The sequence below is a fragment of the Anopheles merus genome, chromosome 2R (assembly GCF_017562075.2).
Source record: "Anopheles merus strain MAF chromosome 2R, AmerM5.1, whole genome shotgun sequence".
Taxonomy (NCBI): Eukaryota; Metazoa; Arthropoda; class Insecta; order Diptera; family Culicidae; genus Anopheles; species Anopheles merus.
In genome coordinates this window covers 53375707-53401380 of record NC_054082.1, presented here as the reverse complement: position 1 = coordinate 53401380, position 25674 = coordinate 53375707, and the positions used below count along the sequence as shown (strand labels likewise).

At 47.3% G+C, this 25674-nt stretch overlaps 2 protein-coding genes and 1 long non-coding RNA gene across 13 annotated transcripts; 1 reads left to right on the top strand and 2 right to left on the bottom strand.

Moving 5' to 3' along the window:
* Positions 1-331: 331 nt before the first annotated feature.
* On the top strand, positions 332-12515 carry LOC121587880 (glutamate dehydrogenase, mitochondrial). 9 transcript variants are annotated; one of them, XM_041905162.1, is made up of 7 exons: positions 332-500; positions 1195-1666; positions 6557-7149; positions 7224-7385; positions 7455-7659; positions 8406-8453; positions 9290-9817. In XM_041905162.1, the coding sequence occupies exons 2-7, from the start codon at positions 1234-1236 to the stop codon at positions 9559-9561; spliced, it is 1713 nt and encodes a 570-aa protein (XP_041761096.1). In that variant the 5' UTR covers positions 332-500; positions 1195-1233; the 3' UTR covers positions 9562-9817. The 9 variants fall into 9 exon arrangements, with proteins under 9 accessions (XP_041761096.1, XP_041761095.1, XP_041761090.1 ...); XM_041905161.1 differs by lacking the exons at positions 8406-8453; positions 9290-9817 and adding exons at positions 10158-10274; positions 11390-12515 and having other exon boundaries at positions 333-500; positions 1198-1666; XM_041905156.1 differs by lacking the exons at positions 8406-8453; positions 9290-9817 and adding exons at positions 10158-10274; positions 11390-12515 and having other exon boundaries at positions 333-500.
* LOC121587884 lies at positions 1439-5994 on the bottom strand. The gene is made up of 2 exons (XR_006004122.1): positions 5384-5994; positions 1439-5234 (listed from the first exon to the last, which is right to left on the bottom strand). It is a non-coding gene; the product is annotated as an uncharacterized LOC121587884 (long non-coding RNA).
* A 495-nt stretch (positions 12516-13010) lies between the features above and the next one.
* On the bottom strand, positions 13011-25093 carry LOC121587877. Of its 3 annotated transcripts, none has more exons than XM_041905150.1 (7): positions 24584-25093; positions 20770-21287; positions 20477-20639; positions 15637-20368; positions 15287-15404; positions 15022-15167; positions 13011-14703 (listed from the first exon to the last, which is right to left on the bottom strand). In XM_041905150.1, the coding sequence occupies exons 2-7, from the start codon at positions 20994-20996 to the stop codon at positions 14450-14452; spliced, it is 5640 nt and encodes a 1879-aa protein (XP_041761084.1). In that variant the 5' UTR covers positions 20997-21287; positions 24584-25093; the 3' UTR covers positions 13011-14449. The 3 variants fall into 3 exon arrangements, with proteins under 3 accessions (XP_041761084.1, XP_041761085.1, XP_041761086.1); XM_041905151.1 differs by lacking the exon at positions 24584-25093 and adding an exon at positions 24231-24561; XM_041905152.1 differs by lacking the exon at positions 13011-14703 and adding an exon at positions 14710-14854.
* Positions 25094-25674: the final 581 nt, after the last annotated feature.

Sequence of the window (25674 nt, the reverse complement as noted above, 5' to 3'; positions counted from 1 at the left end):
ACTTCGAACGAGACCAATGCCTCTTCGTACACGTTGTACATGTGGCTGTCAAATGTCAACATTCAAATGCATGTGTGCGAGAGTGAGTGTGTATGTGTTGTTTACGGTGTTTGTTTTGCTTCTTCCTCCACGCCGGGTTCGTTGATCCAACACCTTCAAATGGCCATTTTTCTCCCCGGTGCGTGACGTCACTACCGAAAACCGGCAGTATCGAAAAATAGAAATCCCCCCTTTCACATACACACACACAGCGAGAGGTCACTTTATATGCTCTATGGCGCACGTGTGGGCGGTGTGTATGGGAAAGGATATGCGTTTGGTGTGGTGAAGTGCAAAGCAGAATCATATCAAAGCTCACGGGTCGCCACCATCATCGGGGGACATAAATTTCGAAGAAAACGCTCTCGCACGGTCAATCCGTCCCGTCGGTGCGTCGCGGGTAGTGCGAGATTTTCAGTCCATCAATCGCCAGTCACCACTGTCCACGAAACCGTTGCCGGGTGAGTATGCATGCTGTCTCTCAGGTCCACGTGTGCGTGCGTGCGTGTGTGCGTGGTAGTGTGTGTATGTGTGCGAGGCGATATGAAAAAGAAAAAAAACGCGACGAGCGCAGGGAGAGTGTGTGCGCACTCTGGGCTGCGAATGCGCTTGTCAAAGCGAAACGCCACACCGCAGCAGCAGCAGCAGTGCCCGGATTTCGAGCCGTGTGCTTTTCTCCGCCGTCAGCGACGTCGTATTCCATCGCCAACCGTGAAGGAAGGAACGCGGCCTGTGCGGTTCTTCGTTCTTCCGCAGTCTTTCGGGTAGCTCTGTGTGCGTGCGCGAGCGCTTTGTGTGTGGTTTTTCGTTCGGAATTTTCTATCCATTTTTCGGTGCGTAAAATATATTTTTTTCCTAGCGCACCTTATTTCAGTAAACCGGTATTCTTGGTGTGTAATTAAACAAAAAGTAGCCACAAAAATTCACTCATTAACCCACCTGTGCGAGATGATTAATGGTGGCGTGATTCGGGTGTTCTCCTGTGTTTGTGTGTGTGTGTTGGTGCTTTTAGGACATAATTTTGAGAAGTGGAACACACCGTGAGCGTGAAAAATTTTGCATCTAATTTTGTTTCCTGTCTGCTTTTTTCTTCCTTTTTCTTTTATTTTTATTTTTAACTCGCTGCACATTTGGCGGGACACGGTGGTGCAACAGCAGCAGTAAGTGAACCACCCAGCAGTAAAAAAACCCACCATGTATCACCTGAAGACGATCGCGAAGAATGCCACCATCAAGCAGGAGGTGGCCACGCTGGTCAAGGCCGTTGCGGCCGTCCAGCAGCCGATGGCGATGAACCAGCAGCAGCCGAAGCGCACCTACGCCGAGCACCAGATCCCGGAGCGGCTGAAGGATGTGTCGACCGCGGCCAACCCGCGCTTCTTCGACATGGTCGAGTACTTCTTCCACCGCGCCTGCCAGATCTGCGAAGACAAGCTGGTGGAGGACATGAAGGGCCGCGCCTCGATGGACGAGAAGAAGAAGAAGGTGAAGGGCATTTTGATGCTGATGCAGCCGTGCGATCACATCATCGAGATTGCCTTTCCGCTGCGACGCGATTCCGGCGACTACGAGATGATTACCGGCTACCGTGCCCAGCACTGCACCCACCGTACCCCGACCAAGGGCGGTAAGTAGTTTGGGGTACCGAAAACGAAAATCGAAAACCACACTGACAGCGATCCGATTATGTAACCGCGCCCGACCGAACCACACCACGTCGTGGCTCTAAGTGCGTTGGGTTACATTGGTTACGACGCGATGTGCTAACAGGAAGCAAGAACTCTTGAACGCGTTGTAATGCTACCCCGTGCACTTTCGTTTCTTCCGTGCCGAGTGTGAATGGCTGCTGCTTTTTAATTACACTTGCTGCTGGTGTATCGTGTATCGCTCATAGAGTGGTGCAATGGTGGCCATGTGATGATTCATGCGTTCACGCCTACTATGGTGAAAAGAGGAAACGCGTTCAGAACGCATTTATCGTTTGCAATGACATGGAACCTCGAAGCGAACGAGATAATTCCGTCACATGGTGCCAGCAGTATGAGAAATGTATGTGGAAAAAAGGCGAAAAAGGCGGTTCTCGCTACATGTGTTCCGGTGCAAGTGCAGAAAAAAAAACATGGGAATTGTTTTCCAATCTTTCGTTACCACGTGATGATATCGAGCTCGCGTTGATCAAATGATAAATTCAATGGGAAAATCATCGATTCAGGGCCTTCCTCATCTGTACAGTTGTCAAGCACGATGTGTAAGATAGAGATAAGTGTGCTCTGTAGCACCCAACCCATGTTGCGGACCGTATCTTAATGCTAAAGCGTCCATCATCACTGGCCATTTGCTTGAAAGCCGAGAAGGCCCGATTGGCACGATTGAAGACATTGGAAACTGTTGCTTTTCCCATTATTGTAGCATTTTCACTTCAAAATTACATACACGTTAATGTCATTATATACTAACAAAGAGACAATTACAGACTTCTTCTTCTTCGAATGAGTTGAAAGTGTCTATTGAACGTTTTTCTGTTATTGAAACCAATTGAACAGCCAACACCTCCCATAAGCAATAAAGATTAGATTAGAAATGTGGCCCCCAGTAAGAGACACCCGCCGTTAGCGCTCACAAACGAGTAGATGCATTGATGGTGCTGGCCGAGATCAGTTATACGCCATTGCCTTTTTACCCATGACGATCCCGTGACGATCAATCAAGCACCAGAATATCGGTTCTAATTGGCGTGGACCTAACCCATGAGGGTCTGTAGTACATTTCACGGGGTTAAAACAAAGTTTCGTTCTAAAATCACCATTACAATGCAATTCTGTGAATGTGCTGAATGAATGAACAGAACGAGGCACAACACTTTTTGCACAAATAACAGATTTGTTCGCTGTGCTGGTATGTTTAAAATGCAGAATGGCATGAAAATCCAGAAGGAGAGAAGGAACGGCTAATAAAGCAGTGCCGCACTACAGCATGCCGCACACAGACGATAAAGCATAAAGCGCGCAAGACATACAATAAAAAAACACATGTACAAGATGTTGTCAAGCAAGCACGTGTTCGCTGTTCGGATCCTGTTCAGCCCTGTGTTCTTCAACTGCATGTGCAATCATGGTGTTTGCTGCATGTGCAATGCATAGGGCCGTTCGGTGGCGGGGGGGGTTGTGCAGAGTAACGAGTTGATGGCCGGCGCACTCGAGCCATCCCAGCCACTTGAGAAGCACATTCCATTACACACACTTTCACTTCAGCTGGAGGGGATGAAAACGAGAACGCTTCGGTATGATGTACGGTAACGGCTCGCTGTTGTCATAGCAGACACCACCCCGGGCAAGGGGTTGGGATGCATGGAGACATTCCCATCATCTCTCACTTCCAGCCGAGAAAGGGGGTGTTGTTCTAGTTGCTGAAGGGTGTCGGTGCGATACGATTATCATCTATGGGGCCGCTAATCGCATACGTACGCATTGCCAGGCGCAAGCAGTATAGCGCCCTTTACGGTGTGCCCATCGGGCAGCAGGGGGAGAGCAGCATTCTCCTCTCCTCAAGGTCATCGGTGTATGTCGCGCAAGTTGATAAGCAACGAGCGTTTGGAGAAGAAGCGCGAAAGCGACAAAAGGAAACAGCGCAAGTACTACCACCTCACTAGGTGGGTACGTCCGTCCGGTTTGGCGCAAAGCAGTGCGCGATCCGATTCTAATGTCGTAACTAATTTTTACAGTGCTGACAGGCTCAGCTGATAACGGTAGCCAGGCCAGGAAACACTGTTGCAAAAAGCAGCAGCAGCGAAGGCGATCCCGCATAAGGCGGTCACGACGCTGGCAGGGAAAGTAAACATGTGCTTGTTGCCCATGAGTCTTGAGTACGGTTAAGGTGGTACGATCCACGTTACTCTTTTGCGTTGTGTTTTCGGGTTAAGTGGCACTTATCTCATAAATCCACGTTAACGCAGGGGTTGTTCGATTTTTGTAGTGAACTTAATTCAGTCCCGCTTGTGTATCGCACAGATAACAAAAAAATACCGATGCTATCCCGCCCCTTGGGGGTGTGTCTCCGCAGTGACCGCTTTGCGTCACCGCGAACAGAGAAATCGATCCACAGGCTAAAAATATTGCTGCACAATTCCTGCCGCTGGTGGGTTTATGGTAATCGCCGTTGTGGTGGCACAGCACTCTCCATTCAACCACCACCCATATGTAATGGGGGTTCGATGGGTGTGTGTGTGTGTGTGGTGCATTTTGCTAATGCTTGCGATTTGTTCGCACTGGCAAACACAGCGCACTGTATAGGTTCTTGACTGTTTATTTGCTTCTTCTACGATGATTGTGTCACTAAGTCACGAGGTTCAGTGCCGCCGGGATCGCGCCAGCGTGAGGATGTTACGTAAAACAAGCGTACGCGCGCGCTGCTGCTCCGTGGTGGAGATCTCGTTTGTTCTATTGGTCACGATGCCGCTATCTAATAAATTTGCTGTTACTAACCTACTGAAGATTGGAGGTGGAATCGCGCGCAGCGTTAATGTAAAGTCGCGTGGCCTATGTAGCACAGGTGAAAACCGATCTAATCGTTGTTAACTAGTCCGATTAGAGCATGCCAACTTTGATCAACACGCACGCGGCTTGATTCAGGGTTTGTTTTTGTGTCAATTTTCACATCTTGAGTGTAGCCACCGGATGGAATGGTATGAACAATCACGATTTCCTTTTTTCTGCCCTGTGCTTGTCACATTAACCCACTGTCCCCCTGCGCTCATGATTTTTGGCATTTACGCCCACAGCTCACACCGGCTGGTGGCGTCCAATGGGTGACATTTTACGCACCTGTCGCGCGTGTATGAAATGAGAAGCAATTATAAATAGCCAAACAGGGGGAAAAAAAACAAACTAAATCCCTGCATTTCAAACCAATTCTGACTTTGCTTCGTAAATAGACTGAAGTGAAGCGCTCCCTATACACAGCAATATTTTACTCGGCCGATATTTTCTCGTTTTCACGGGTGCAATATATGTTGTTGTTTACCTGGGGCTACTTTCGCGTTTTACGATTAAATTAGCATACACATTAGAACTGACTGCCACCGGGCCCGTACATGTTTCCTGCTGTCGCATCTTACCTGCTCGGAATCAATGGGTTATGCAAATTTCGCTAATAAATAAACGAACACCTCCCTGTGGATGTCGTACACGCACCATCATCTGTGAAGGTTATACATATGATATCGCTAGCATGGTTCTCTCTCTTGCCCTGGCAACAATTTCGATTGGTGGTGTGTCGTCTAAGTGATGATGATTCGATGCCTCATCACCTGTGTACGCTTACCATTTACCTATCACATTAGACTCACCTTGTGGGGTGGTGGCTACATTGTTGCGCCCGGTGCGATATTTCGCTTCGATTAGAGTCGACCGTTCGATTGGATTCGTAAATAGTTTGAATTGTTGTGTACCGTGTATTTACACACATACCGTCGTCGGGAGCGATCGCCATTTCCTGAATGACATTGGGATCATTTCGTACCTTCACGACCGCGGTTGCTATGATGTTACATAATGGCATAACGATTTAAAGGCCTACTTGAGTTTGTTTTTCGGCTTAATCGCTTCCCAGAGCGGAATTGTTTGTCTGCGAGGGGCGTTTTTTTTTGTCGTGCCGTGGAGTGTCGGGATGAAAGATATTCTAAATTTAGCCTGCACGCGGTCTTCTAACTCGACACACCATGCTAAAGTTTCATTGCTCGCAAGAAACAGACGAGTCAAGATGCATGTGTGTATGTGTGTTATGTTTTCCGGTTGGAGCACATCACATGCGTAGCACACTGCGGTCAAAACAAACCCTGCAGCGAACGTTCAGAAGATCGTCTGTTTCACCCGACGCCTACGTGTCAGCAGCAGGCAGAATTTTTGACCCAGCCGGTGACTAATCTTGTATGCGCGCGCATGGCGGGTAGCATTCCCGTTCAAACATTCTAAACCGGTTGAGCGATGATGCGGTGAAGCTTAACGATCGTTCCACCGAGCCGCGGGAATACCAGTTCGATGGATGGTTCGATCGTTGTTGCCATGTTGCTGCCCTGTTGGCTTTCGCCTGCCCCAAAGAAGAGGTTAATGCGTTTGCTTTTGACACGAGCTAACATACACACTGACGTATGTGTGTGTTTGTGTGTCCTTTAGCCTTTCTAGATTTGTGGTTTTATTTTCATCCCTAGAAAAACAAGGCTCTGTTCCTGCGTCAATGAACGAATTAGTATGCCATGCAAAACACAAAAGCCTTGAGGAAGACCGTTGTCTAGTAGGTTTTCGCTTCCCATACCTTGTAGATAAGCGCATCGAGTTCTTCCCAAGACAAAAACGCGACTGCAAAAATGGCCACTACAACAACAACAAAAACAACCTTCGGATGGTTCATATTTTTGAATATCTTATCTGCTACGGTTTGAGCGGGGCCAGTTCAATGTGACCTCGAATGTGACATCTTTTTGCTGATAATCGTCCTATCTTTCGTCTTCCCCATTTGCCAGGTATTCGTTTCTCGCTGGACGTGTCGCGCGATGAAGTGAAAGCCCTGTCCGCGCTGATGACGTTCAAGTGCGCCTGTGTGGATGTACCGTTCGGTGGCGCCAAGGCCGGTGTCAAGATCGATCCCCGAAAGTACTCCGAGCATGAGCTGGAGAAGATTACCCGCCGTTTCGCGCTGGAGCTGTCGAAGAAGGGCTTCATCGGCCCGGGCATCGATGTGCCGGCCCCGGACATGGGAACGGGCGAGCGCGAGATGTCCTGGATTGCGGACACGTACGCCAAGACGATCGGCCATCTGGATATTAATGCGCACGCGTGTGTCACCGGCAAGCCGATCAACCAGGGCGGCATTCACGGCCGTGTGTCCGCCACCGGACGTGGTGTGTTCCACGGGCTGGACAACTTCATCAAGGAGGCGAACTATATGGCCCAGATCGGTACGACGCCCGGCTGGGGTGGCAAAACCTTCATCGTGCAGGGCTTCGGTAATGTCGGTCTGCACTCGTGCCGCTACCTGACCCGTGCCGGTGCCACCTGCATTGGTGTGATTGAGCACGACGGTTCGATCTTCAACCCGCAGGGTATCGACCCGAAGGTGAGTATTGCCAGCACAAACCCGTCCTACAAAATGGCACCAAAATAGCTCCGAATCCTCCGAATTTGTTGTAGGCTCTGGAAGATTACAAGAACGAGAAGGGCACGATCGTGGGCTTCCCAGGCGCGCAGCCGTATGAGGGCGAAAACCTGATGTACGAGCAGTGCGACATCTTCATCCCGGCTGCCGTCGAGAAGGTTATCACCGCCGAGAACGCTGGCAAAATTAATGCTAAGGTAATACACACCCGCAGACAACAGTTTTAACAATGTCCCTTACTAATTACGTGTACCCAACCATCACAGATCATTGCCGAAGCTGCCAACGGTCCCACAACCCCGGCCGCGGACAAGATCCTGATCGACCGCAACATTCTCGTCATTCCGGATCTGTACATCAACGCTGGTGGTGTGACGGTGTCGTTCTTCGAATGGCTCAAGAACCTGAACCACGTCTCGTACGGTCGTCTGACGTTCAAGTACGAGCGAGAGTCGAACTACCATCTGCTCGGTGAGTTTTCCAGCATTGCATGCATACAGCTGGCTTCCTGAAAATTGCACTAGCCCGCAAATGCTTGCTCGCTGTTATATGCTATTATTTCACACCACCGGCGAACAATCGCGTCTCCCCCGCCTGCCTACAGTGGTGTTTACATCTAGTGAGTGAACTAGACGCGCAATAATAATACGACACCGCACGCGGACGATCCTGTCCGAGGTGTCTTGCTTTAGGTTGCTTTATAGTGGAAAATCAATCGGCAATCGAACCACCACCACCACCTCCACACCATTTCACTGAAATTGTAGAGGCACCTAACTAAGGTATTGGCTTTGGAAGTGCAGCAGCAGCGACTTCTTCACCGTACCAGCATCAAACTCATTGAACCATCACCCAAACAAACAAAAAAACAATCTAAACGTAGCTGCATGTGCAACCGATTAATTGGCAGCACGAGAGCGGTGAAGGGATGAAGAGAACAGTACTTTCAGTACTTGGCCATCATCACACCGTTTCCGTCACAACGTCTGCATGTTGTGACGGCAAAATGTATGCAATATTCCACAAAATGCGCTTTATAGAGAAAGAAGCTGTTCGTTTGCGCTCCGCATGCCCCAGGTGGCGCCAGTATCTTCGCGCTTACCTTTATCAATCCGTTTTGTTTGTTGAATTGTTTTCTTTTATTTTCACATTATTTCCTTTCTTTCTTTTACTTTCTATACACTTTACTTGTACGGCCCTATTCTTCTTCGGTGCAGCTTCCATTCAGCAATCGTTGGAGCGATTCGTATTTAGCGACGAAGAGAGTAAAGTATCCCTTATACAACGGTGGTCTCTCTTTGTGTGCTTGTGTACCCCGATACCGATGTGTTTTGTTGTCAATTTGGAATTGTACCTCCATTGTGTTACCCAACCAAACCCAACCACCCACCCACCCCATTGGAACAACGTGCAAAATTCGGCATGGTTTTGTTTTTGTTTTTGTGGGTTCTTTTTGTACCATGATTTCAACCTACACAATTGGTTTATCCCCTAAACCTAAATGTATCCATTTGCCACCAAACACCTTCCTGGTTCACAAAATTGGTATTGCCGTACACACACAACACGTGTCCTAACAACAACAAGCTGACTGTTCTCTACTACTTGGTTATTTCCTTGTTGCTGCCAACAACTCCCCACACTGAGCAGCATTGAGTCTAAAACATTGTTTGTCGTTCCGGTTCCCCTCGAATCCGCTTCCCGCGTGTTGTGCATTGGTTTTGAATGAAAATATAGCCCCCTTTTCCTGCTACTGTTGCTACGGCACTACTGGCTTGCCCGTTTGAATGAAACTAACAGATACTTGACCCATAGAACTAACAGCGTGACGCATGGTTTGCCCTTCGAAGTGAGTTTGAAATTAACCGTTTGTTTTACATATCTATACTTTCGTTGCGGGCCCCTCTTGCTCATGTTGGGCCCGTTGCGCTTGTTGTGCTGTTTTGTGTGCGTGTGTGGATGATGTTTTAACCACGGCTAATAACAGCAACACCAACAAATGGCCAACTGATTTGGATTTTCTGTTCTCTTCTCTTGATTTCGGTTCGTTCGGCTTCCATTCTGTCTCTCCGTGTGCCTGTCGTGGGTTGATCGCGCACAGAATCGGTTCAGCGATCACTTGAGGCACGGTTTGGCACGGTCGGAGGCAAGATCCCGATCGAAGCGTCCGAAGCCTTCAAGAAGCGCATCTCCGGTGCCTCGGAGAAGGACATCGTGCACTCCGGGCTGGACTACACGATGGAGCGTTCGGCACGCGCCATCATGATCACCGCCATGCGCTACAACCTCGGACTGGACCTCCGCTCGGCCGCATACATCAATTCGATCGAAAAGATCTTCCAGACGTACCGTGACGCCGGTCTTGCCTTCTAAAAGCATCAATCAGTGCGGCAGTTTCTTTTATGCGTGTTTCTTTTTAAATATTGATCCTTTGGACAGTGTGTGCTCTCTATAGAACTATATCTTCCTATCTCTCTCTTTCCCTTAGTGCTAGGTTTTCTATAACCCGTTCTCTAAGACAAGGCATTTCGGTTCGGTGGTGTACTTTTACGATGTAATGTTATGCTCCTGCTTGCCCCTCGGAGTACGACTGCGGGGTAGAAATACACACTAATTTTACTATATCTCATATATTGCCGATAGCGTTACGTGCTTTTATTAATTCGCTTCTATGCCAATCGCGATCTTTGGCCGATCTTGAATAAATTTCTCACCCAGGATAATCTACAGTGCTCGTTCATGTCGGGAACAGTGCATTTGGATACCACATAAAACACATTTATGACACGGTTTATCTTCTATTCTCTTCTCTTCCTCTCTCTTTCTCTCTCTCTCTCTTTTCCCGTTATCTTACGAATTTCGTTTCGTATTCGGGGGGTGTGTGTGCGCGCGCGTGTGTGGTTTGCGTCCAACCATAAAAAACGACTACTACTTCTACTCTACACCAACCCATCCATCCATCCATCCAGCATCCGTCCAGGAATCGCTCGAAAAGCATATGAGCGCGGAAGACAGTAAAGTATCCAAAGTTTCCCAGCTTTTACAACAAATGTTTTGCAACCCCACTGTGGTCGTTCCCCGTCACCGCAAGTTTCGTTTCACTTAGCGTGTTTATTTAGTTTTCTGGTGGCTCCTCCCGCTCATCGTACCCTCTCTCTCTCTCTCTTTACTTCCTTCTTGTTTCGTTGTTGTGCTAATAAGTTAGTTTAATGCATCACACATATTTCTTAGCCTCCGGTTGCATTCGAACGATCAGCACAGCAGATTGTTACTGGACTAAAGAGATCTTTGTGTCACACTCGCACGATCACGATCTTCCGATTCTCTTTGTGTAACTTACCGCAACCCTATAGTTAATCTTGTCTGCTTTCTATTGTGAAGTATATTTCCAAACCTTCATGGGTTATCCTTTCTCCTCTGTTTTAGGGTGTTGCTTTAAGTTTCTGTTCTTGATCGCTCTTCTAGGTTCGTGTGCGTGTGTGTGTGTGTGTTTTTTATTTCATATTTTTATTAGGTTATATTGATTGTTTCATTCTTTCTGCTACAGTTACATATATAGGTGCAATAGTATTGAAATATTAGTTACAGTTTATCAAGCACAACCTGCCTTGTTGTTAGTTCGTCGCAATAGTCGTAATAGTGATCCACTCCTTTCTAGGAAACAGAACGCGTCAATTCATTAACTTCAAAATTTTATAATCGAATTCATAATCATAACCTACACATAACTGTCAAAATGGTTCTCATCCTTGTTAGTGTTTAATCGCACGCATGTTTTTCGTTTTCATCATTGAAAGAAGTCTTACATTCCAAAAAACGGGGTATATATCATAATGTGTGTTGTACTACAGTGAACCAAATGTACTAATTATAGGCTCCAGCTAAAAGAGAATTAAGTTTTCAGTGTTACAATTGCATAAAAGACTTGTGCAGTTCGGCTAGAAGTCATCTGTCCTTTGTCGTCCTTCTCGCGTTCATCAATTGGGTTCTTTTCTCATTCACCTCTCTTCCACTCGACTAATAAGGGATTGAACACTGATCCATCCATGTTTATCGCAATTTGCACCCCATACCACCTCTAGTATACAACTTCTCACCGATCGAAACCGTCTTTATACGGCGACGATCGATAATTTGTATTGCTGGCAGTGTATCCTTTGAACACCGGTTTTAATTGTACCCATTTCCTGTTTCGTCACAGAATCCGTACAGGCCTCGCTGGAGCGTCGCTTCGGTAATGTCGGTGGCAAGATCCCGGTCACGCCCTCGGAAGCATTCCAGAAGCGCATCTCCGGTGCCTCGGAGAAGGACATCGTCCACTCCGGACTGGACTACACGATGGAGCGTTCGGCACGCGCCATCATGAAGACGGCCATGAAGTACAATCTCGGACTGGACCTTCGCTCGGCCGCTTACGTCAACTCGATCGAAAAGATCTTCCAGACGTACCGTGACGCCGGTCTCGCTTTCTAAGCCCGGACAGGGAGAAAAAACGCCGCTTACCTTATATGCCAGCGAAGACACGCATTTCGATTCAAGAGAACACACACGGAGACGAACAAAACGAGCGCGCGCCAGCCAACACAACTGGTTCTTAGTTCATTTGCCGAGAAGGGGAAACACGATGCAACAGAACAGCCAGAGAGGGAGAGAGAGATAGGAGTGGAAACAGCCACCGGCGATCGTGTTTTTTCACATTGTTAGATGTCTAAGGTTTCGTTTACCTACACCTACCTCATCGCCGTGCCGATGCGGAATGGCTGCAAGTGATGATTCCCACATTCCATGCGACATAACATTCCACGAGTACGAGTAGTATGAACAACTGTGGTGTGTTGCAATACTTTCTACACCGCACCGCATCTCAACACACACACACTCATTCCATTTTTAACAATCTTTATTCGGCCAAAAGCGGTCCCTCTGCGTACTTGCTTGATGATTGTGTATGATGATACTGGTGGCTGTTGTGGGCCGGATTCGTTCCTCGGTTGGCACTGCACTTGTTGTTCGATAAGTTTTATTTGTATTCATGTACTTACATTCATCCATCGTGTGGTACAGTTTAACTTCTACAAGCGACGGAATGATTACGCATTAAGTTTCATTAGCACGCTATACTTTTGAAACAAACACAAACGAACCAAGAAGAACCGAAAAACTACGCAATTCAACATTCCCACAGTAGACCACAATCGGAAACCCGACGCAACAGCACAGCAGCAGTATATTTAGTCGTGTAATCGAGATTTAAAATCCAAAACGCAAGAGCAACACGGTGTTCGGCTCGTTGCCGTACGTAAAGTCGGGAAGGGTCCCCCCCCCCCCCCCATACAAACACAACTTACTGCCACAATTCGCGAATGTACACTCGGTGTTCTCTTGTGTTAGGTACAATTTTGCAACTTTGCGCCCTTCTGCACAGTTCCAAACGTAATGCCACACCGGAAGACGGAACCATTTGGAAAAAGCGCGTATTAAAAAAAACTACCAATGGCATGCGCGCTCAAAAACTAAGCACAGCCGCACAGCAACCATCTTACCTAAACGATAGAGAAACTGGAGAAAGATGAAGTAAAAAACAGCTGACGCGATGCAAAAGTGACCCACTCTAAATAAAGCGAAAGTAATCTAACAAAAAACAAAACCATTTCGCCCCGCATACTGCGTTACTCCTTTACATTGGTGAGAAAGTTGATATTGTCTGAACGGCGCACAGGCGCACACTAAAGTCTTTGAATCGTGGGATGGGGTCTTTACAGTAAACTAATCGAATTTCACACACCAACACCATTTTTCAGTTTGGTGCCAATTTTCTTTCCAGCAAATGTTGCAATAATGTTGCTCAATGTTTATGTTACGGTATCGTACGTTTATTCTTCCGGGTTTCCAAAATAATCCTACATAAACCTACACAATATACAAAACGGAACAATTGAAACAAATATGCAAAACACGATCTAGGGTTTACGAAAGATTAAGATATTTGTATTCCACTGTGTAATAAACGTAGCTTACAAAGAAAGAAAGAAAAAACAAAACAAAAAGTGTGTCCTGTGTCGCTTCATCGCGCCGAGGAGCATAAAAATATTACACAATTTTACCTTACCTATCCTTCTGTTTGCTTGTTTGTTTGCTTTCACAATATTGCTATTCGTTCAAACGCGATGGTTTAAAACGAAGAAATTAAAAAAAATGCCTAACCACACATGTTGTCTTTATGCGCGCACTTCACGTCCTACAGGAGCACCAAGCGAAAGCTGATGGCTGACTATGACTACCACTTTCTGCTACAAAACTAATGCCGACCGACTGACTGTTTCTGCGGGATTTGTTCCCTAACCATTTCTACCGTCGCTCTATTAGCGAACTCGAATTTGTAGCAAAACCAACAAAATGATTTGCGTGATTAAAAGAAAGATAGAGAGAGAGAAGCGTGGCTTGCGTGTCTTAACTAACTGCTCAGAGCGTTCCCGGTCGGTGAGTGGGGCTTGTGAGAAGAGCGGGTGCATGGTTTGGCAGTAGTGATACCAACAAAAACAAAGATAGTTACATGTTTATCGCACATAAAATAACCAGTCAGTTCTGCTTGATAAGCTATCAAAAAGCGTTCAAACAAGCATGGTTGATCACGTAAAAGAGAGATAAGTTATGAAAGAACTGCTGCATAGGGAGTGTGTGTAGGGATAGAGAGAATTGCGGTAACCTGCTCTATCCTGCGCGTAAACCTAGAATCTTTTTCATTTCAGAGCAGCCCGCCGACTTTACATTCTCACAGAACGACCGGATGTTCACTGAAACAATCACAGATATTATTTTTTTTAATTTTCTTTTGTCAGCCTAAGTGGTGTTTGCCCGTTCAGATTGGTATGTTGCTGCTACTGTTGCTTGGTGAGCGAGAAACACACACAATTTCCTTTTGCAAGTCTATCCTATATGTTGCCGTTACTGCTTTACCAAATAGTTTTGGTAAAAAGCGGCTGCGGGTCCCGAATCAACAGATAACCGTGGCTACATGAACTGAAAATCTTATTATTGTGAAACTTGAGGTAGAATGAAGGAAACAACTTCCTAACAACATGTCGGTTCCATCGTGCTGAAACCATTGCTGCCGTTGTTGTTGCCGCCGCTGTTGCTGATACACGATCATTCGTTCCCTCCCAATGGCGATGTGGTGCACGATGATGGCTTTCCCATCGATTCGTAAATCTACCCAACTGCCATCACCTGACGCCCTCCTGCTTAACCAGCGGCAGTGAGGTCAAGTTTTCCGCGCACATATCTCTTTCTTAAACTTCTTCAGCAAGTCGTCGAAGCTTTCACCAGCACCGCCACCGCTTCCGATGCCGCCGATGCCACCACCGCCGCCACCACCACCGCCCCCGCCGTACGTCGGTTCTTTGTGGCACATGGCAGGGACACTGTACGGTAGTGGACCTCTGGCCGGCAGCAACAGTGCTCCATCGAGCGTCACGTACGGCATCTGATGATCGTGGTCGTTGGACAGCTCTCCGTCTATTCCAGTTTTGTAGCAGCATAGGTATGAGTTAAAAAAAGTTAAAAAAATCCATTCATTTCATAATTTTTTCGATTCTTCGCATCACTATCGCCTGATGCACGTGAATTGGTAGCAACGGTTTCTTGAACGGTGTCCAGTGGAATAAGCCTTACGAAGAAAATGTATTGACAATTTGGAAGCAGGTGGATGAGTGAGTTTAGAGGTTTTTGGTAGTGTAATTATCTTTAATGCATTTACTATAAACCCAATTCAAATGCGTATGAGAAAAACGAAGCCAAACCACTTGGCCAAAACATGTATGCATCAACACTTACCCAAATCAGCATACTGTGTGCGACAGAACGCACGGCGTCCGCCGAAGCTGACGTCATAATTGCGCAGGTTGGGATCAGTTCCGCGAGCATCAATTGCATCGTACGCATGCTGCGGCTTCTCAAACGTCACAAACCCATACCGAGACCTGTTTGTGTGTGTGAGAAAGAAAGGAGAGACGTAACAACAAAGCAAGGTGAGTTTTTTTAGACGAGATTTAAATAGAATAAGTATCCTAGAGGCGCACACACACACACACACACTTACCCGTTGGCCTTCATATGCAAAGTAATTTTGACGATTTTACCGTACGGTTGGAATTTCTGTTGTAAATCTTCTTTACGTGTGGTACTCTCCAACCGACCGACGTACACAATATTACGCTCTGTGAAAAATAATTTAGATAAAAGAGTTACAACGATATTTAAAGATCCGTTAAAAAAACTAAACAGAAATGAAATGAAAAATTACTTTAAAATGTAAATAAAATAGAATTTAATAAAGTAATGTAAGCATATTCAAATAATTGATACTTGAAATTCAAATAATAGAAACACTATCATATGATTTGACATAGTATTACATAGTTTGACCATTTGACATAGTATTACACTTACCTGGTGAGATCGCCCGACGCTGATTTGCATGGTCTCGCGGGTGGTATCGTTGCCGATCCGGCGTTCTCGAACGCATGCCCGAGCGGGAACGTGATCGCGGCGAACGTGACCGGCTGCGGGAAGAGCGCGACGCACCGCCACCATGGCCACCGTCACCGCCGCGGCGCGAAAAGTCACCGTCCGACGCGTCGGAAGAAGACATCGAACTGCAAGATGACGAGGACGACAGCGAGCGGCGACCCCGGCTACCGTACCGTGATGATGACGTCGAGGAGGAAGACCTCGAGCACGTGCGCGATTTTCGACGACTGCGCGAATAGCGACTGCCGTTGTTGCACCCGCTGCCGCTACTCCCTGCGATACTCGTCGGCTGGTGCTGGCTGTGATGGTTAGGATGCACGCGGGCGGAGTAGCCGCTTCGTGAGCGCGAACGTGAACCAGACGAGCACGAAGATCGACGTCGCGAGGAACGGTGTCGACTGCGGCTACGGCTGCGACTGCGACTATGGCGATCCCACGCCCGATGCCGGTCCTGGTGCGACTTCGATCGGCTGCACGGTGGTCGATCGGTTGCATCGGAATCTGCATCAGAGGGCGATTCGCTGCGATTTCTGCGGCGATGCCGACGATAGGAACGGCGTTCGGTGCGCTTTTGCTCGCGATGTGTAGCAACAGAAACCTTCTTGTTGTCACCACCACCACCAGCGGATACCACCTTCAGCGGAGCAAGTTTGCACAACGGAGGAAACCGACCGGATGGCTCGGTTTGCGTCGCTGCATCGACGCGCTGCGTGCGCACGCGATCTTTTCGCAAATGCATGATTACTTTGTCTTCGCCGTGCTCCACCACCACGGCGGCTGCATTATCGGTCGCTGTCGTCTGCGCCGCCATGGTAACAGGTGAAGAGCGCATCGTTTTCGTCTCATCTACGTTCGTCTTTGAGCTGCGGCTTTGTTGGCTCGGACTGTATACAAGATATTCACCATTCCGAGTGTTCGAGATGTGTGCTCGTTCCGGCTTGCCTGGGGAGAAGGAACTAGGAGGCGAGACACCCACGTAGGGAGAGCTCTGGTGCAGCAGGTACTGTTGCTGTTGCTGCTCGTGTGTTCTTCCTCCGTCCGTGTCGTTGCAGGCCGCACCAACCGACATTGATTCGGCTTTAAGCGTTACCGCTCTCTCTGCAACGGACGCTTCATCGCCGACCAATACAGTTTGCGACGATGTTGTCGCATTTACACCACCACCAGCACCGTTTGCATGGTTGGATGAGCAAATGTTTGATTTTTTTATCACCACCTCCTGTATGCTTGCTATGAGCGAATTGCCCGGCATGGTATCGACCGAGGGACAACATCTCTTAATCGTATCCGATATGTTCAGCAAGCGTGAGGCTTCTTTATTAGAGCTGCACAAAGCATGCGGATTATTGTGTGCCTGCTGGTGCTGCTGCTGTTGGCCACCATCCTCGAAATTACACTGCGGTGCGTGTACCAAGGCATCCGCACCCTTTTCAGCCGGCGATATCGTGAGTGCTGTATTGCAACCGATCGACACGATAATGATTTCCTCGTAATCTGGATGCAATTTTAGCGCATCATGGTGCCCGGCAGTGCCCGCACCCGGTTTTCCTGCCTTTGCTTCATTCAACGGCAGCGGATTGCCATGCTCGTCGAACTCTAGAGAAGTGATCTGTGCCAGCGGTACGATCGGCATTAGCGGAATCGTTTTTTGGCTCAATTTCGCTTCGTTCGATTTGATTGCAGCTTCCTTCTTTAGCTGCTGCATGCGCAGAGCCTTCATTTTTGCGGCCGAAATGGGATCCAGCGGTTCCGAAGCAGCCACTGTGGGCTTACTGCGCTGTGTCGGTAGCGGCTGGTCTGGTTTGGCTACCGTAGGTTCCGGTTTCGCTAACACGCTAACAGCATTTGACACCGGCAACGTGCTGTTGCTATACCCGCTTGTAGAATTGACCACACTGTCATTATGCCTATCGCTCCTGACTGGTGGCCGCTGGATGCTATCGTTAACCTTTGGTGCACCTTCCAAAACCACCGACGCCGGATGTTCCCGGCGCTTTTTGTACTCCTGGAGATTAAGCTTTTTACGCACTACCACTTCACTTGTTTTGTTAGACACTTCCACCTCAGGCGTCGTTGGTTCGGGAATCACAAGCGTTTCTTTTTTAACGCTTCCCCCTTCAACGGCTCGGTTTGTTGCTCCATCCAGTGCTGCTGAAATGCTACCGCTTATCGTCGTATCACCAATTTTCACCTGTGAACTGGCGCTCACATGACTAGCGGCTCCACAAACGGCTGGTTTCGCGAGGGCGGCTGTTGGTTGATTTACCTTCAGTAGTGAAATCTGCCGTTTAACACCACCAACACCACCACCACCACTGGTAGTATTTGGAATTGCAAACTTCTTTACCTCACCAGCACTCTCGTCCGGGTGGCTCGTTTCATTAGCGCCACTGCTATCACTGCCACCGGTGACAATCCTATTTACACACGTTTTATCTACATCAGTTCGTTTAGCATTCACTGCGGATAGCAAATGCTCGCCGCCATTGGATAGCGGAGGGATGCCGTCAGGCGATGCTATCTGCTGCACACTATTCGTCAGAATAACGCTGTCTTTGCCGTTGCAACTTCGATGATGCGGTTGAGTTTGCTTATCTTTACCATTATTATCAGATGAGGTGGACACAACACCCAACTGTGACGGATGCTTTCTTGCTGGCACTGATTGCTCGACAAGTTTCTTTTCCTTTTGCAATTTGCGCTCCTGTTTCAGCTGCTCTTTCATCGGCATCAGAAAAGGTATCTCAATCGTTTTGCGCGGCTGTCCACCGATTGCACCGAGAGTGCCCGGAATATTGCTACCAGATGTGCCGTGCCGTTTTGGTGAACAATAGTCGTGATCAAGTTTAACGTTTGTCTTCTTGCGATGGACATTATTAGTTTGAGCTTGCTGATCACGGGCCATTGTTTTAACGGCGGAATCCTTCTGGGGAGTGTTGGTGAGAGATTTTTTGGACAAACTGACCGGCAGCAACCTGGCAGCAGAAGATTCAGTCTTGATCACCTGTCCAAATTTAACTCCCTTCGTCACCATCGAAGAAGGTTTTGACACGCTTGTATCCCCTTCTTCACTGCTGCTTGTACACTGATTGGTTCTAGTGCCTGCTACTTTACTAGAACCGGTTGGAACGTTAGAGGCCGCGACCGCATCTTCGCCACCAACTACGTTGTTTGTTATTGCCTGTTTATGAATCGATTGTTTGACTTCAGTTTTCGATTTGCTACTACCACCGTTCGGATTCCAGGTAGGATCCTTGTCGGTATCATCTGCTGCCTTCCTTTTGCGACCTCTTCGCATTCCACTCAACTCTTCTCTTTTATCGGGCCGTTGGCTGTTTCTTTGTGCTATATCCTCTTCCTCCGCCTCACTGCTTTCCTCCCCGTCCATCGTTAGTTTCCGCACCGCTTTTGTTGCGCTATCACGTTTCCCATTCGATACTGCTTCGTTCTTTTTTCCGTTCGCATTTGTCGCCTGGACGGGCGAACGTTCTTCAGGAAGCATCAGCTGGCGCAGAACCTTTAGTTCTTTGCCACGGGATTTTGGTAGAGAACGTTTTGGAGGAGATTTTAGCTGAGTAACATTACGCTGTGTACCTTCGACACCTCTCTTGGTGGTCGCTTTGCTTTCACACGCTGTGAAACGTCCCGAGTTGGTATCGCACGAGGTCGAATCATCTCCTGTAATATAAGCGGTCAAATCGAAATTTTCTGGGTCGACTAATTGATCGTCTAGCAAATCCTCTTCATCGCCACCCTCTAGCTCGTTGTTCGAAACTCTGCCTACTGGTAAAATCTTAGTTGGACTCAGATCGCAAACGAGCGAATCTAGATCGTCAAAGCTCAAGCTGGTTGGCAGCAGTCCAGCTACAGCACCGCCATTATTAAGCGTCCCGGCACCAACCGGCGACTGCGGCATCGAGAAAGATTGCCGTTGACTAGAGGAGCAACGTTTCCGGCGCCCGGGCGGTTTCGTTTTCGATTTCTTTGAGCCCGACTTATCCTGCAGCAGCTTCGCCGGAAGCTCCCAAAGCGTATTTTTCGTAGGACTAAAGTCCAAATCTGGATCATCATCCTCCTCATCATCCTCTTCGTCGTCATCGTCGTCCTCATCCTCGTATATGTCTTTATAGGAATGATACGAGTCTTTCTGGTTTTGGGATATTGTTTCGGGTTTATCTGGCTTTACCGTAGATTGATTGGAGCAAATAGTTGGATTGTTGCTATTTGCAATATTAGCATTGCTGTACGTACTGCTAGTGCTACTGTCACGACTAGAGCTGCTAGTGGAACTGGAGGAGGCGTCCGTATTGCTACAACTTCTACTTCTGCTACGGTCGCTAGTAACTATCGTTTCCTCCATTATTTGACAATGCAATGCATTCACGTGCCCATCGCACTCTGCTTCGCTCTGTGCGTCTGACAAAGCACTGCTACGCGACTGCGTAAAGACATTTGTTCCAATTTCTTGTGTCTCCTCCTCATTCTCCTCCTCATCCTCCTCGATTTCATTATCTTGTACTTTTTGCACATGTATTCTATTCTCATACTGGTCTTCTTCGTCATTTTCATCGTCTTCCTCATCCGTATCATAATCACAATTCGGATCAATCGATATCACCTCCACCGCGGTAGACATTTCCACGTCTTCTTCCTAACAAAATACACAAGAATGCATACGTCAATATACATAACAATGGTTAATTATACAGTATTACAGAAATCAGGTGCCATGTTTTAGCCATTTGTTTGTCAAACTTACATCATCGTCGTCTTCTGCAATGTGTTCCTCCATGATGGTCTGCACGTCCGTTTCTGTGAGATGGTGATGCTCGATGAACAAATCGGCCACCTCTTCATCGTCCTCGGCCAAGTGAAATGCATTCCCATAGTGCTGCCCGACCGTGGGTATTTCGTACTGAAATCTGTACACCCGTGAAGGCACGACCGCGTCGCCGGCGATAGAATGAATACGTGCACAAATAAATAAGATAGAGATAGGTCGAATGGCTACGAACATACACGCGCACTGTCTTTCAAGTGTCTAATACTAACCGATTATTTCGGAAGCCATTAATGTTGGCATATCCTGGGCCGAGCATATCTAGACCACTGCCAGTGCCTATCACACTGTCGGTGCTCACGCCGTCGGTAGTTCCAACAGTGTGGCAAAGGGAGCGGGAGCTTCTACTATTGGAGACATCCCTACCGACCACCATACCGCTTCCGGTGGTACGACAAGCGTAAGCATGTGCCGCTGTCGATGTGGAGAGATTGATCATGATTTTCGCTCAATTTCGGGCCGAACACCTCTTTGCTGGTTTTAAGTGTGAGATTTGTGTAGGTGTGAGATTGTAATATCTCACACTTCCCCGTGTGCACTTGCTGCACCAGACAGCAAATCGGCTCCCTGTTCTCCCGAAAGTGTCTCTTACGTTGTTTTTTTTACGATATACCAACAATCAAACACCGGTGTAATGAACGTCTCGGTTCTGAAAGATTGCTCTCAGAACCGAGATCTCGAATGATCTAAGCTAAGCTACACCCGGTTGTGTTATATACGTTGACTACAACTGCGAAAAGAAACAAAAATACGGTATTAGTGTAAATGAAAACTTAAATCACGCAATAAGTGCGCCAATCAAATAACAAATCACAACCTTTCCGTAAAAACCACACTCAAACACACCGCTAACTTGATTTAAAATTTGTTTTTTCCACACCCATTGTGCTACTTTGCCTTGGTTGCCGGTGGTAACATCTACGGTTGCTAGGAATGCAATAGCGTTGTAATGAAGTTGAAGTTCTCTTTTTCAACCACGATGAAGAAAACGGAAACCAGCAGTGGGGGACTGACGAACCAAAACAGTTGCACTCTCCTATACTGCTGACTGCATACACAAGCTGGGAAGCATTTAACATCTTCTAATTTTACCCACGTGAATTGTGCAGGCGTGTGCTGAGTGGCAATATCGAACAACGCCCGAAACAAACTGTTCAATTGCATAATTACTAGCTATCGATAGTGAAAAACCGAGTGCACACCATGCAGCACCCACCTTGAGCTGTGTGTCACTTCTTTCTTCGACAGTGAGTGATGCAAAAATAAACGAGTCGAGCAACTGAAAAGGTGAGCGGCTACTAAATGGTACCGTTTTTGGGTGGCTGTTCTATCTCGCTAGCTAGCTAGTGCTGTGTGCATAATGCACATTCATTGTCTTACTACTGCTCTTATGCCACAAAGAACGTGCGTCTGTTTCAACATAATGTACGAAAGCGAAAAGTCGTGGAATGATACGGTGTTTACGAACGCCAATCGCCAGATGATATCCTAAACATACGCATGATACGCAATCGTATTTTACTCGTCATCAAAAAATCACGTGCCAACCATGCACGTAAATGAAGGATAGAAATATGCGAAATATAGAAATGTCATCGTTTTCAATCTTTTAGGTTCCTGGAGCTCTCGCCTAACCCAGCTTTTGATCCGCCATCCCGCCAGGACTGCCAGCTGCGACGACCGGCGGCCTTTCCAATGACGTACAGGAAGCTGTGCAAAGACTAGTGCCATAGAACACAACCGTACATACGCGGGACGAGAAGCTATTTTCATTTTGTTGATGATTCTATTAATAGCGACCGTAAACAAGCAGCGATAGGACATTCTTTGTGAAAATGGACAACGAACGATTCAAACACCGTTCGGTGGCCCGTTCAAATTTTCGTCCATGTTGGAGAAGCCCAATAATGAATTTATAAAACAAAACGGCTATTATTAACTAATTCGAACATCATAGAACTGACAACGTACAATAAGTAATATGTGAGTAACGTATGGCCCCTAACAGTGCAGAGTAGCAAATGGAAAACCAATCCAAAATAACGCACCATACAAATATCCGATACCCCTTAACACCAGCACTTTACGCATACGCAAACGAATGGTGACGCAAACAATGTTAAAATATAGTGGGGGCACAATTATAGACACACAGATTAATTTGTAATTGTGCTATGTATGTGCCATGTTTATAACACACTTCTTACCCTCCTGAATGATGCGCGGGAAACTACCCCCAAGAGCCCGATAACGCTCACCTTGTGCGGCTGTACCGTTTTGACAGATCAACAAAAACACGTGGCTGTGACGTCTAATCTAACAGCCATGTGCGCGCGCCAGCCTTGTGTTTTGATTGTGTCAAATTGTGCGTATGAATTGGTTTGCGGTCTTTCAATTCTTTTCGTTTCATCTGCAACGACCGTAGCCGTCGTTTGCGTTGTTCGAGGATGCCATACTGTATATATAAAACAAACAAAAAAAAACACCCTAAACATCCTTCATATCACATCGTTCGACCAACTCTTTGTTCCAAGACGCCCCACCGGTGTAAAAACGATCGCATGAGCGCATAGTAAAACAAGACCAATTCAATGGACCATTTCTTGGTGAAGGTAAGGTGAAAGGGTGCTGTCCTGCTTTCAAGGGAAAAGAAAGCACAGAACCTGTTGTTACCAGCGAACTCGATCTGAAGCAAACCCCCACTTGGGAAAGGGATATGCGTGTGCAGGGTGACAACGAGAGAGCCGACACACACACACACACTCCCAATCGAGAGAAAATTGTTCATTCTTTTCTCATCCATTTTGCGCATCATCTCGTACTGCCCCATGAGCGCAAACCAGGATAAGAAGGATAAAACGACGATACATCGTTGCTTATTTGGTTTCGTTAACTCCTCCATTCGCACATTAGGTGGAAGAATTTTCATCGCCAACGCGGAAAAATGAGGCCAACGCTTTGTTTGAATAAAAGTCCCAACACATCCTTCCGTGGTGTTACGTTCCGAAAATGGAAGCCAATGGTGGAGAGGGTTCGGTACAATTCCGCCACTGTACCACAGACGCAACACACAAAGTGACCAACCGTAAAATGTCGGCCAATACCGCAGCAAAGCTACCACTAGCGACAGACACAGTCACCAGAGAGAAGAAGGTTGATGGCCGTTGCAGCTTGCCTCAGACACCTTCCTTCGCGCGTCTGCTGTACTAAAAAACCCCCCTGCAAGATACTCTTCGCGTTCGTACGGGGCCACATTACGTAAAGTGTCCGTGAACGCGATTAGATTTCTTCCTACTCTACGCAAGTGAATCCTGCGATTGCTGTTGTTCGTAAATTCATTGTGAACATGCTCGACGGTAATGCTCGCGGTCTAGTGATGGCCACCTCCTATTCATATTCTATGAGCCTCCTTCGTCCAGTATCAAGGTAGCTGGGAGTAACATAGCAACCGTGTTTCTAAAATGTAGCAGACACACATACATCACCAAACTGAAGCGGGCCCCAAGCTCCCCACTCTACTCAGCGACCAAATCCACTCTTCATCGGTGTCCCCGCCCAACCTCCTACTACGACCACCATTTAGCTCTGCTGCAAAGTTGAACTCGTTTGACATCCGCATGAGAGCGAACCTTTCACTTGAGCACACGTTTTGATTCCACGTTATCAAACACACCTCAGCATAAATCAAACGCTAACATCACACACACCTCGCGCGGGCAGCAGCCATCGGCTACCATATGCTTTGGCGTTTGATTCCGCCATCGGCTTCGTCCCGGCCTTGAAACAACACCGAATTTAACCACTCTTCGCTCAGTAACAGCATGCGTACGCAAGCTGAGCAAGCCGGCATTATTTCCGCCGGGCAAGGTGCATTCCTTCCTGCCAGGCGAGAGGGTTGGTCCGCCACAACACAGTCCCTTGCATACATGCGCATCTCTCTCCAACACTACCAAACATCCACGTACGCACACACACACACATACACACGCAGCCATCACACTTTCGCATACCGTGCCATACACGTACCATACACACGAAGGCTCCCGGCGTTTTCAGTGGGGGAGCGCATTCAACACCGGATGCCAACACATTTATCCCGTCTCGCCGAACCACGGTGGGACGATGGGACACCGTTGCCTCTTCGCCGGAAATCGTTCGCTATTGGGCGCACAATTTTCACCACCATTCATGCTCTTTTCCACACTTGATGCTGTACGGTGTCTGCTTCGCACACATCTACACACACTGGGGTCCTACACACACGGTGCGGGAACTTTGACGATACCGTCCACGTGTTTCTGGGACCACTTCACACACGATTTTAGCGCACCGTTTCGATTTGCATGCAATTTTCACTATGGTTTGTGATTTTCCGGCAGGTCTGTGCGTGTTACTATCGCACTGCCGGCTTGGTAGAGTTAGCCGCGTTGGAGGAATTAGAACGGCAACAGCAGCAACACACATGCACCTACTCAGAAAATCACATGGAAAACCAACCGAGATGTGCGAGAGGTAGGTGATACCCTGCACGATTGACAGTTGAGCAATAGCGCCCAGGTGAGATCATTTGTTTTCTAGCCATGCTGTTTTATGTTTGACAATCGTTGCGCTGTTCGTTAGCGATGTCTTCGGGATGCTTGCAGAAAAGGAAACGATAGGCTGGAAATAGACGAACCGAGATCGTCGTGGTACCGCGAAATTCGCACCTTGTTTATAACAGTTGTAGAATAGTTGGGCTGTCAAATCTTACGCGCCTCCGATCGCGCCTGCTGTTTCGCAGAGATTCCCAACATTGGTATTCATGAGATTTTCGCGGTAGCGCGAACCGATTGTTTTTACTTTTTCTGGTGAATTTGTTTGAAAAAATGTGTAGAGAAACAAGTTTTGTATTTTATTTTGCATAAACAATGTGAAATAAATAATTTGATTCGCAAATTTTAAAAAAATCTTTCATATACGATTTCTGCGGTATCGCGACGATCTCGGATCGTCTATTTCCAGCCAAACAGAGAAAACTTGTACATGATTCACGGAGAAAAATAACATGATTTGTTAAAAATAATAACCCAAAAATATGCAACTTTCATGTGAAAACACTAGTTTTATGCAACCACATT

What these genes read in the sequence shown, in the direction of transcription:
- LOC121587880 (XM_041905161.1), top strand. Translation starts at nt 1,234, where the DNA reads ATGTATCACCTGAAGACGATCGCGAAGAATGCCACCATCAAGCAGGAG. An exon ending in CCGTACCCCGACCAAGGGCG is followed by an intron (nt 1,667 to 6,556) that starts GTAAGTAGTTTG and finishes CCCATTTGCCAG; the next exon opens with GTATTCGTTTCTCGCTGGAC. An exon ending in TGTGGTCGTTCCCCGTCACC is followed by an intron (nt 10,275 to 11,389) that starts GCAAGTTTCGTT and finishes GTTTCGTCACAG; the next exon opens with AATCCGTACAGGCCTCGCTG.
- LOC121587877 (XM_041905150.1), bottom strand. Translation starts at nt 20,996, where the DNA reads ATGATCAATCTCTCCACATCGACAGCGGCACATGCTTACGCTTGTCGT. An exon ending in AATGGCTTCCGAAATAATCG is followed by an intron (nt 20,640 to 20,769) that starts GTTAGTATTAGA and finishes ACGGGTGTACAG; the next exon opens with ATTTCAGTACGAAATACCCA. An exon ending in TTGCAGAAGACGACGATGAT is followed by an intron (nt 20,369 to 20,476) that starts GTAAGTTTGACA and finishes GTATTTTGTTAG; the next exon opens with GAAGAAGACGTGGAAATGTC.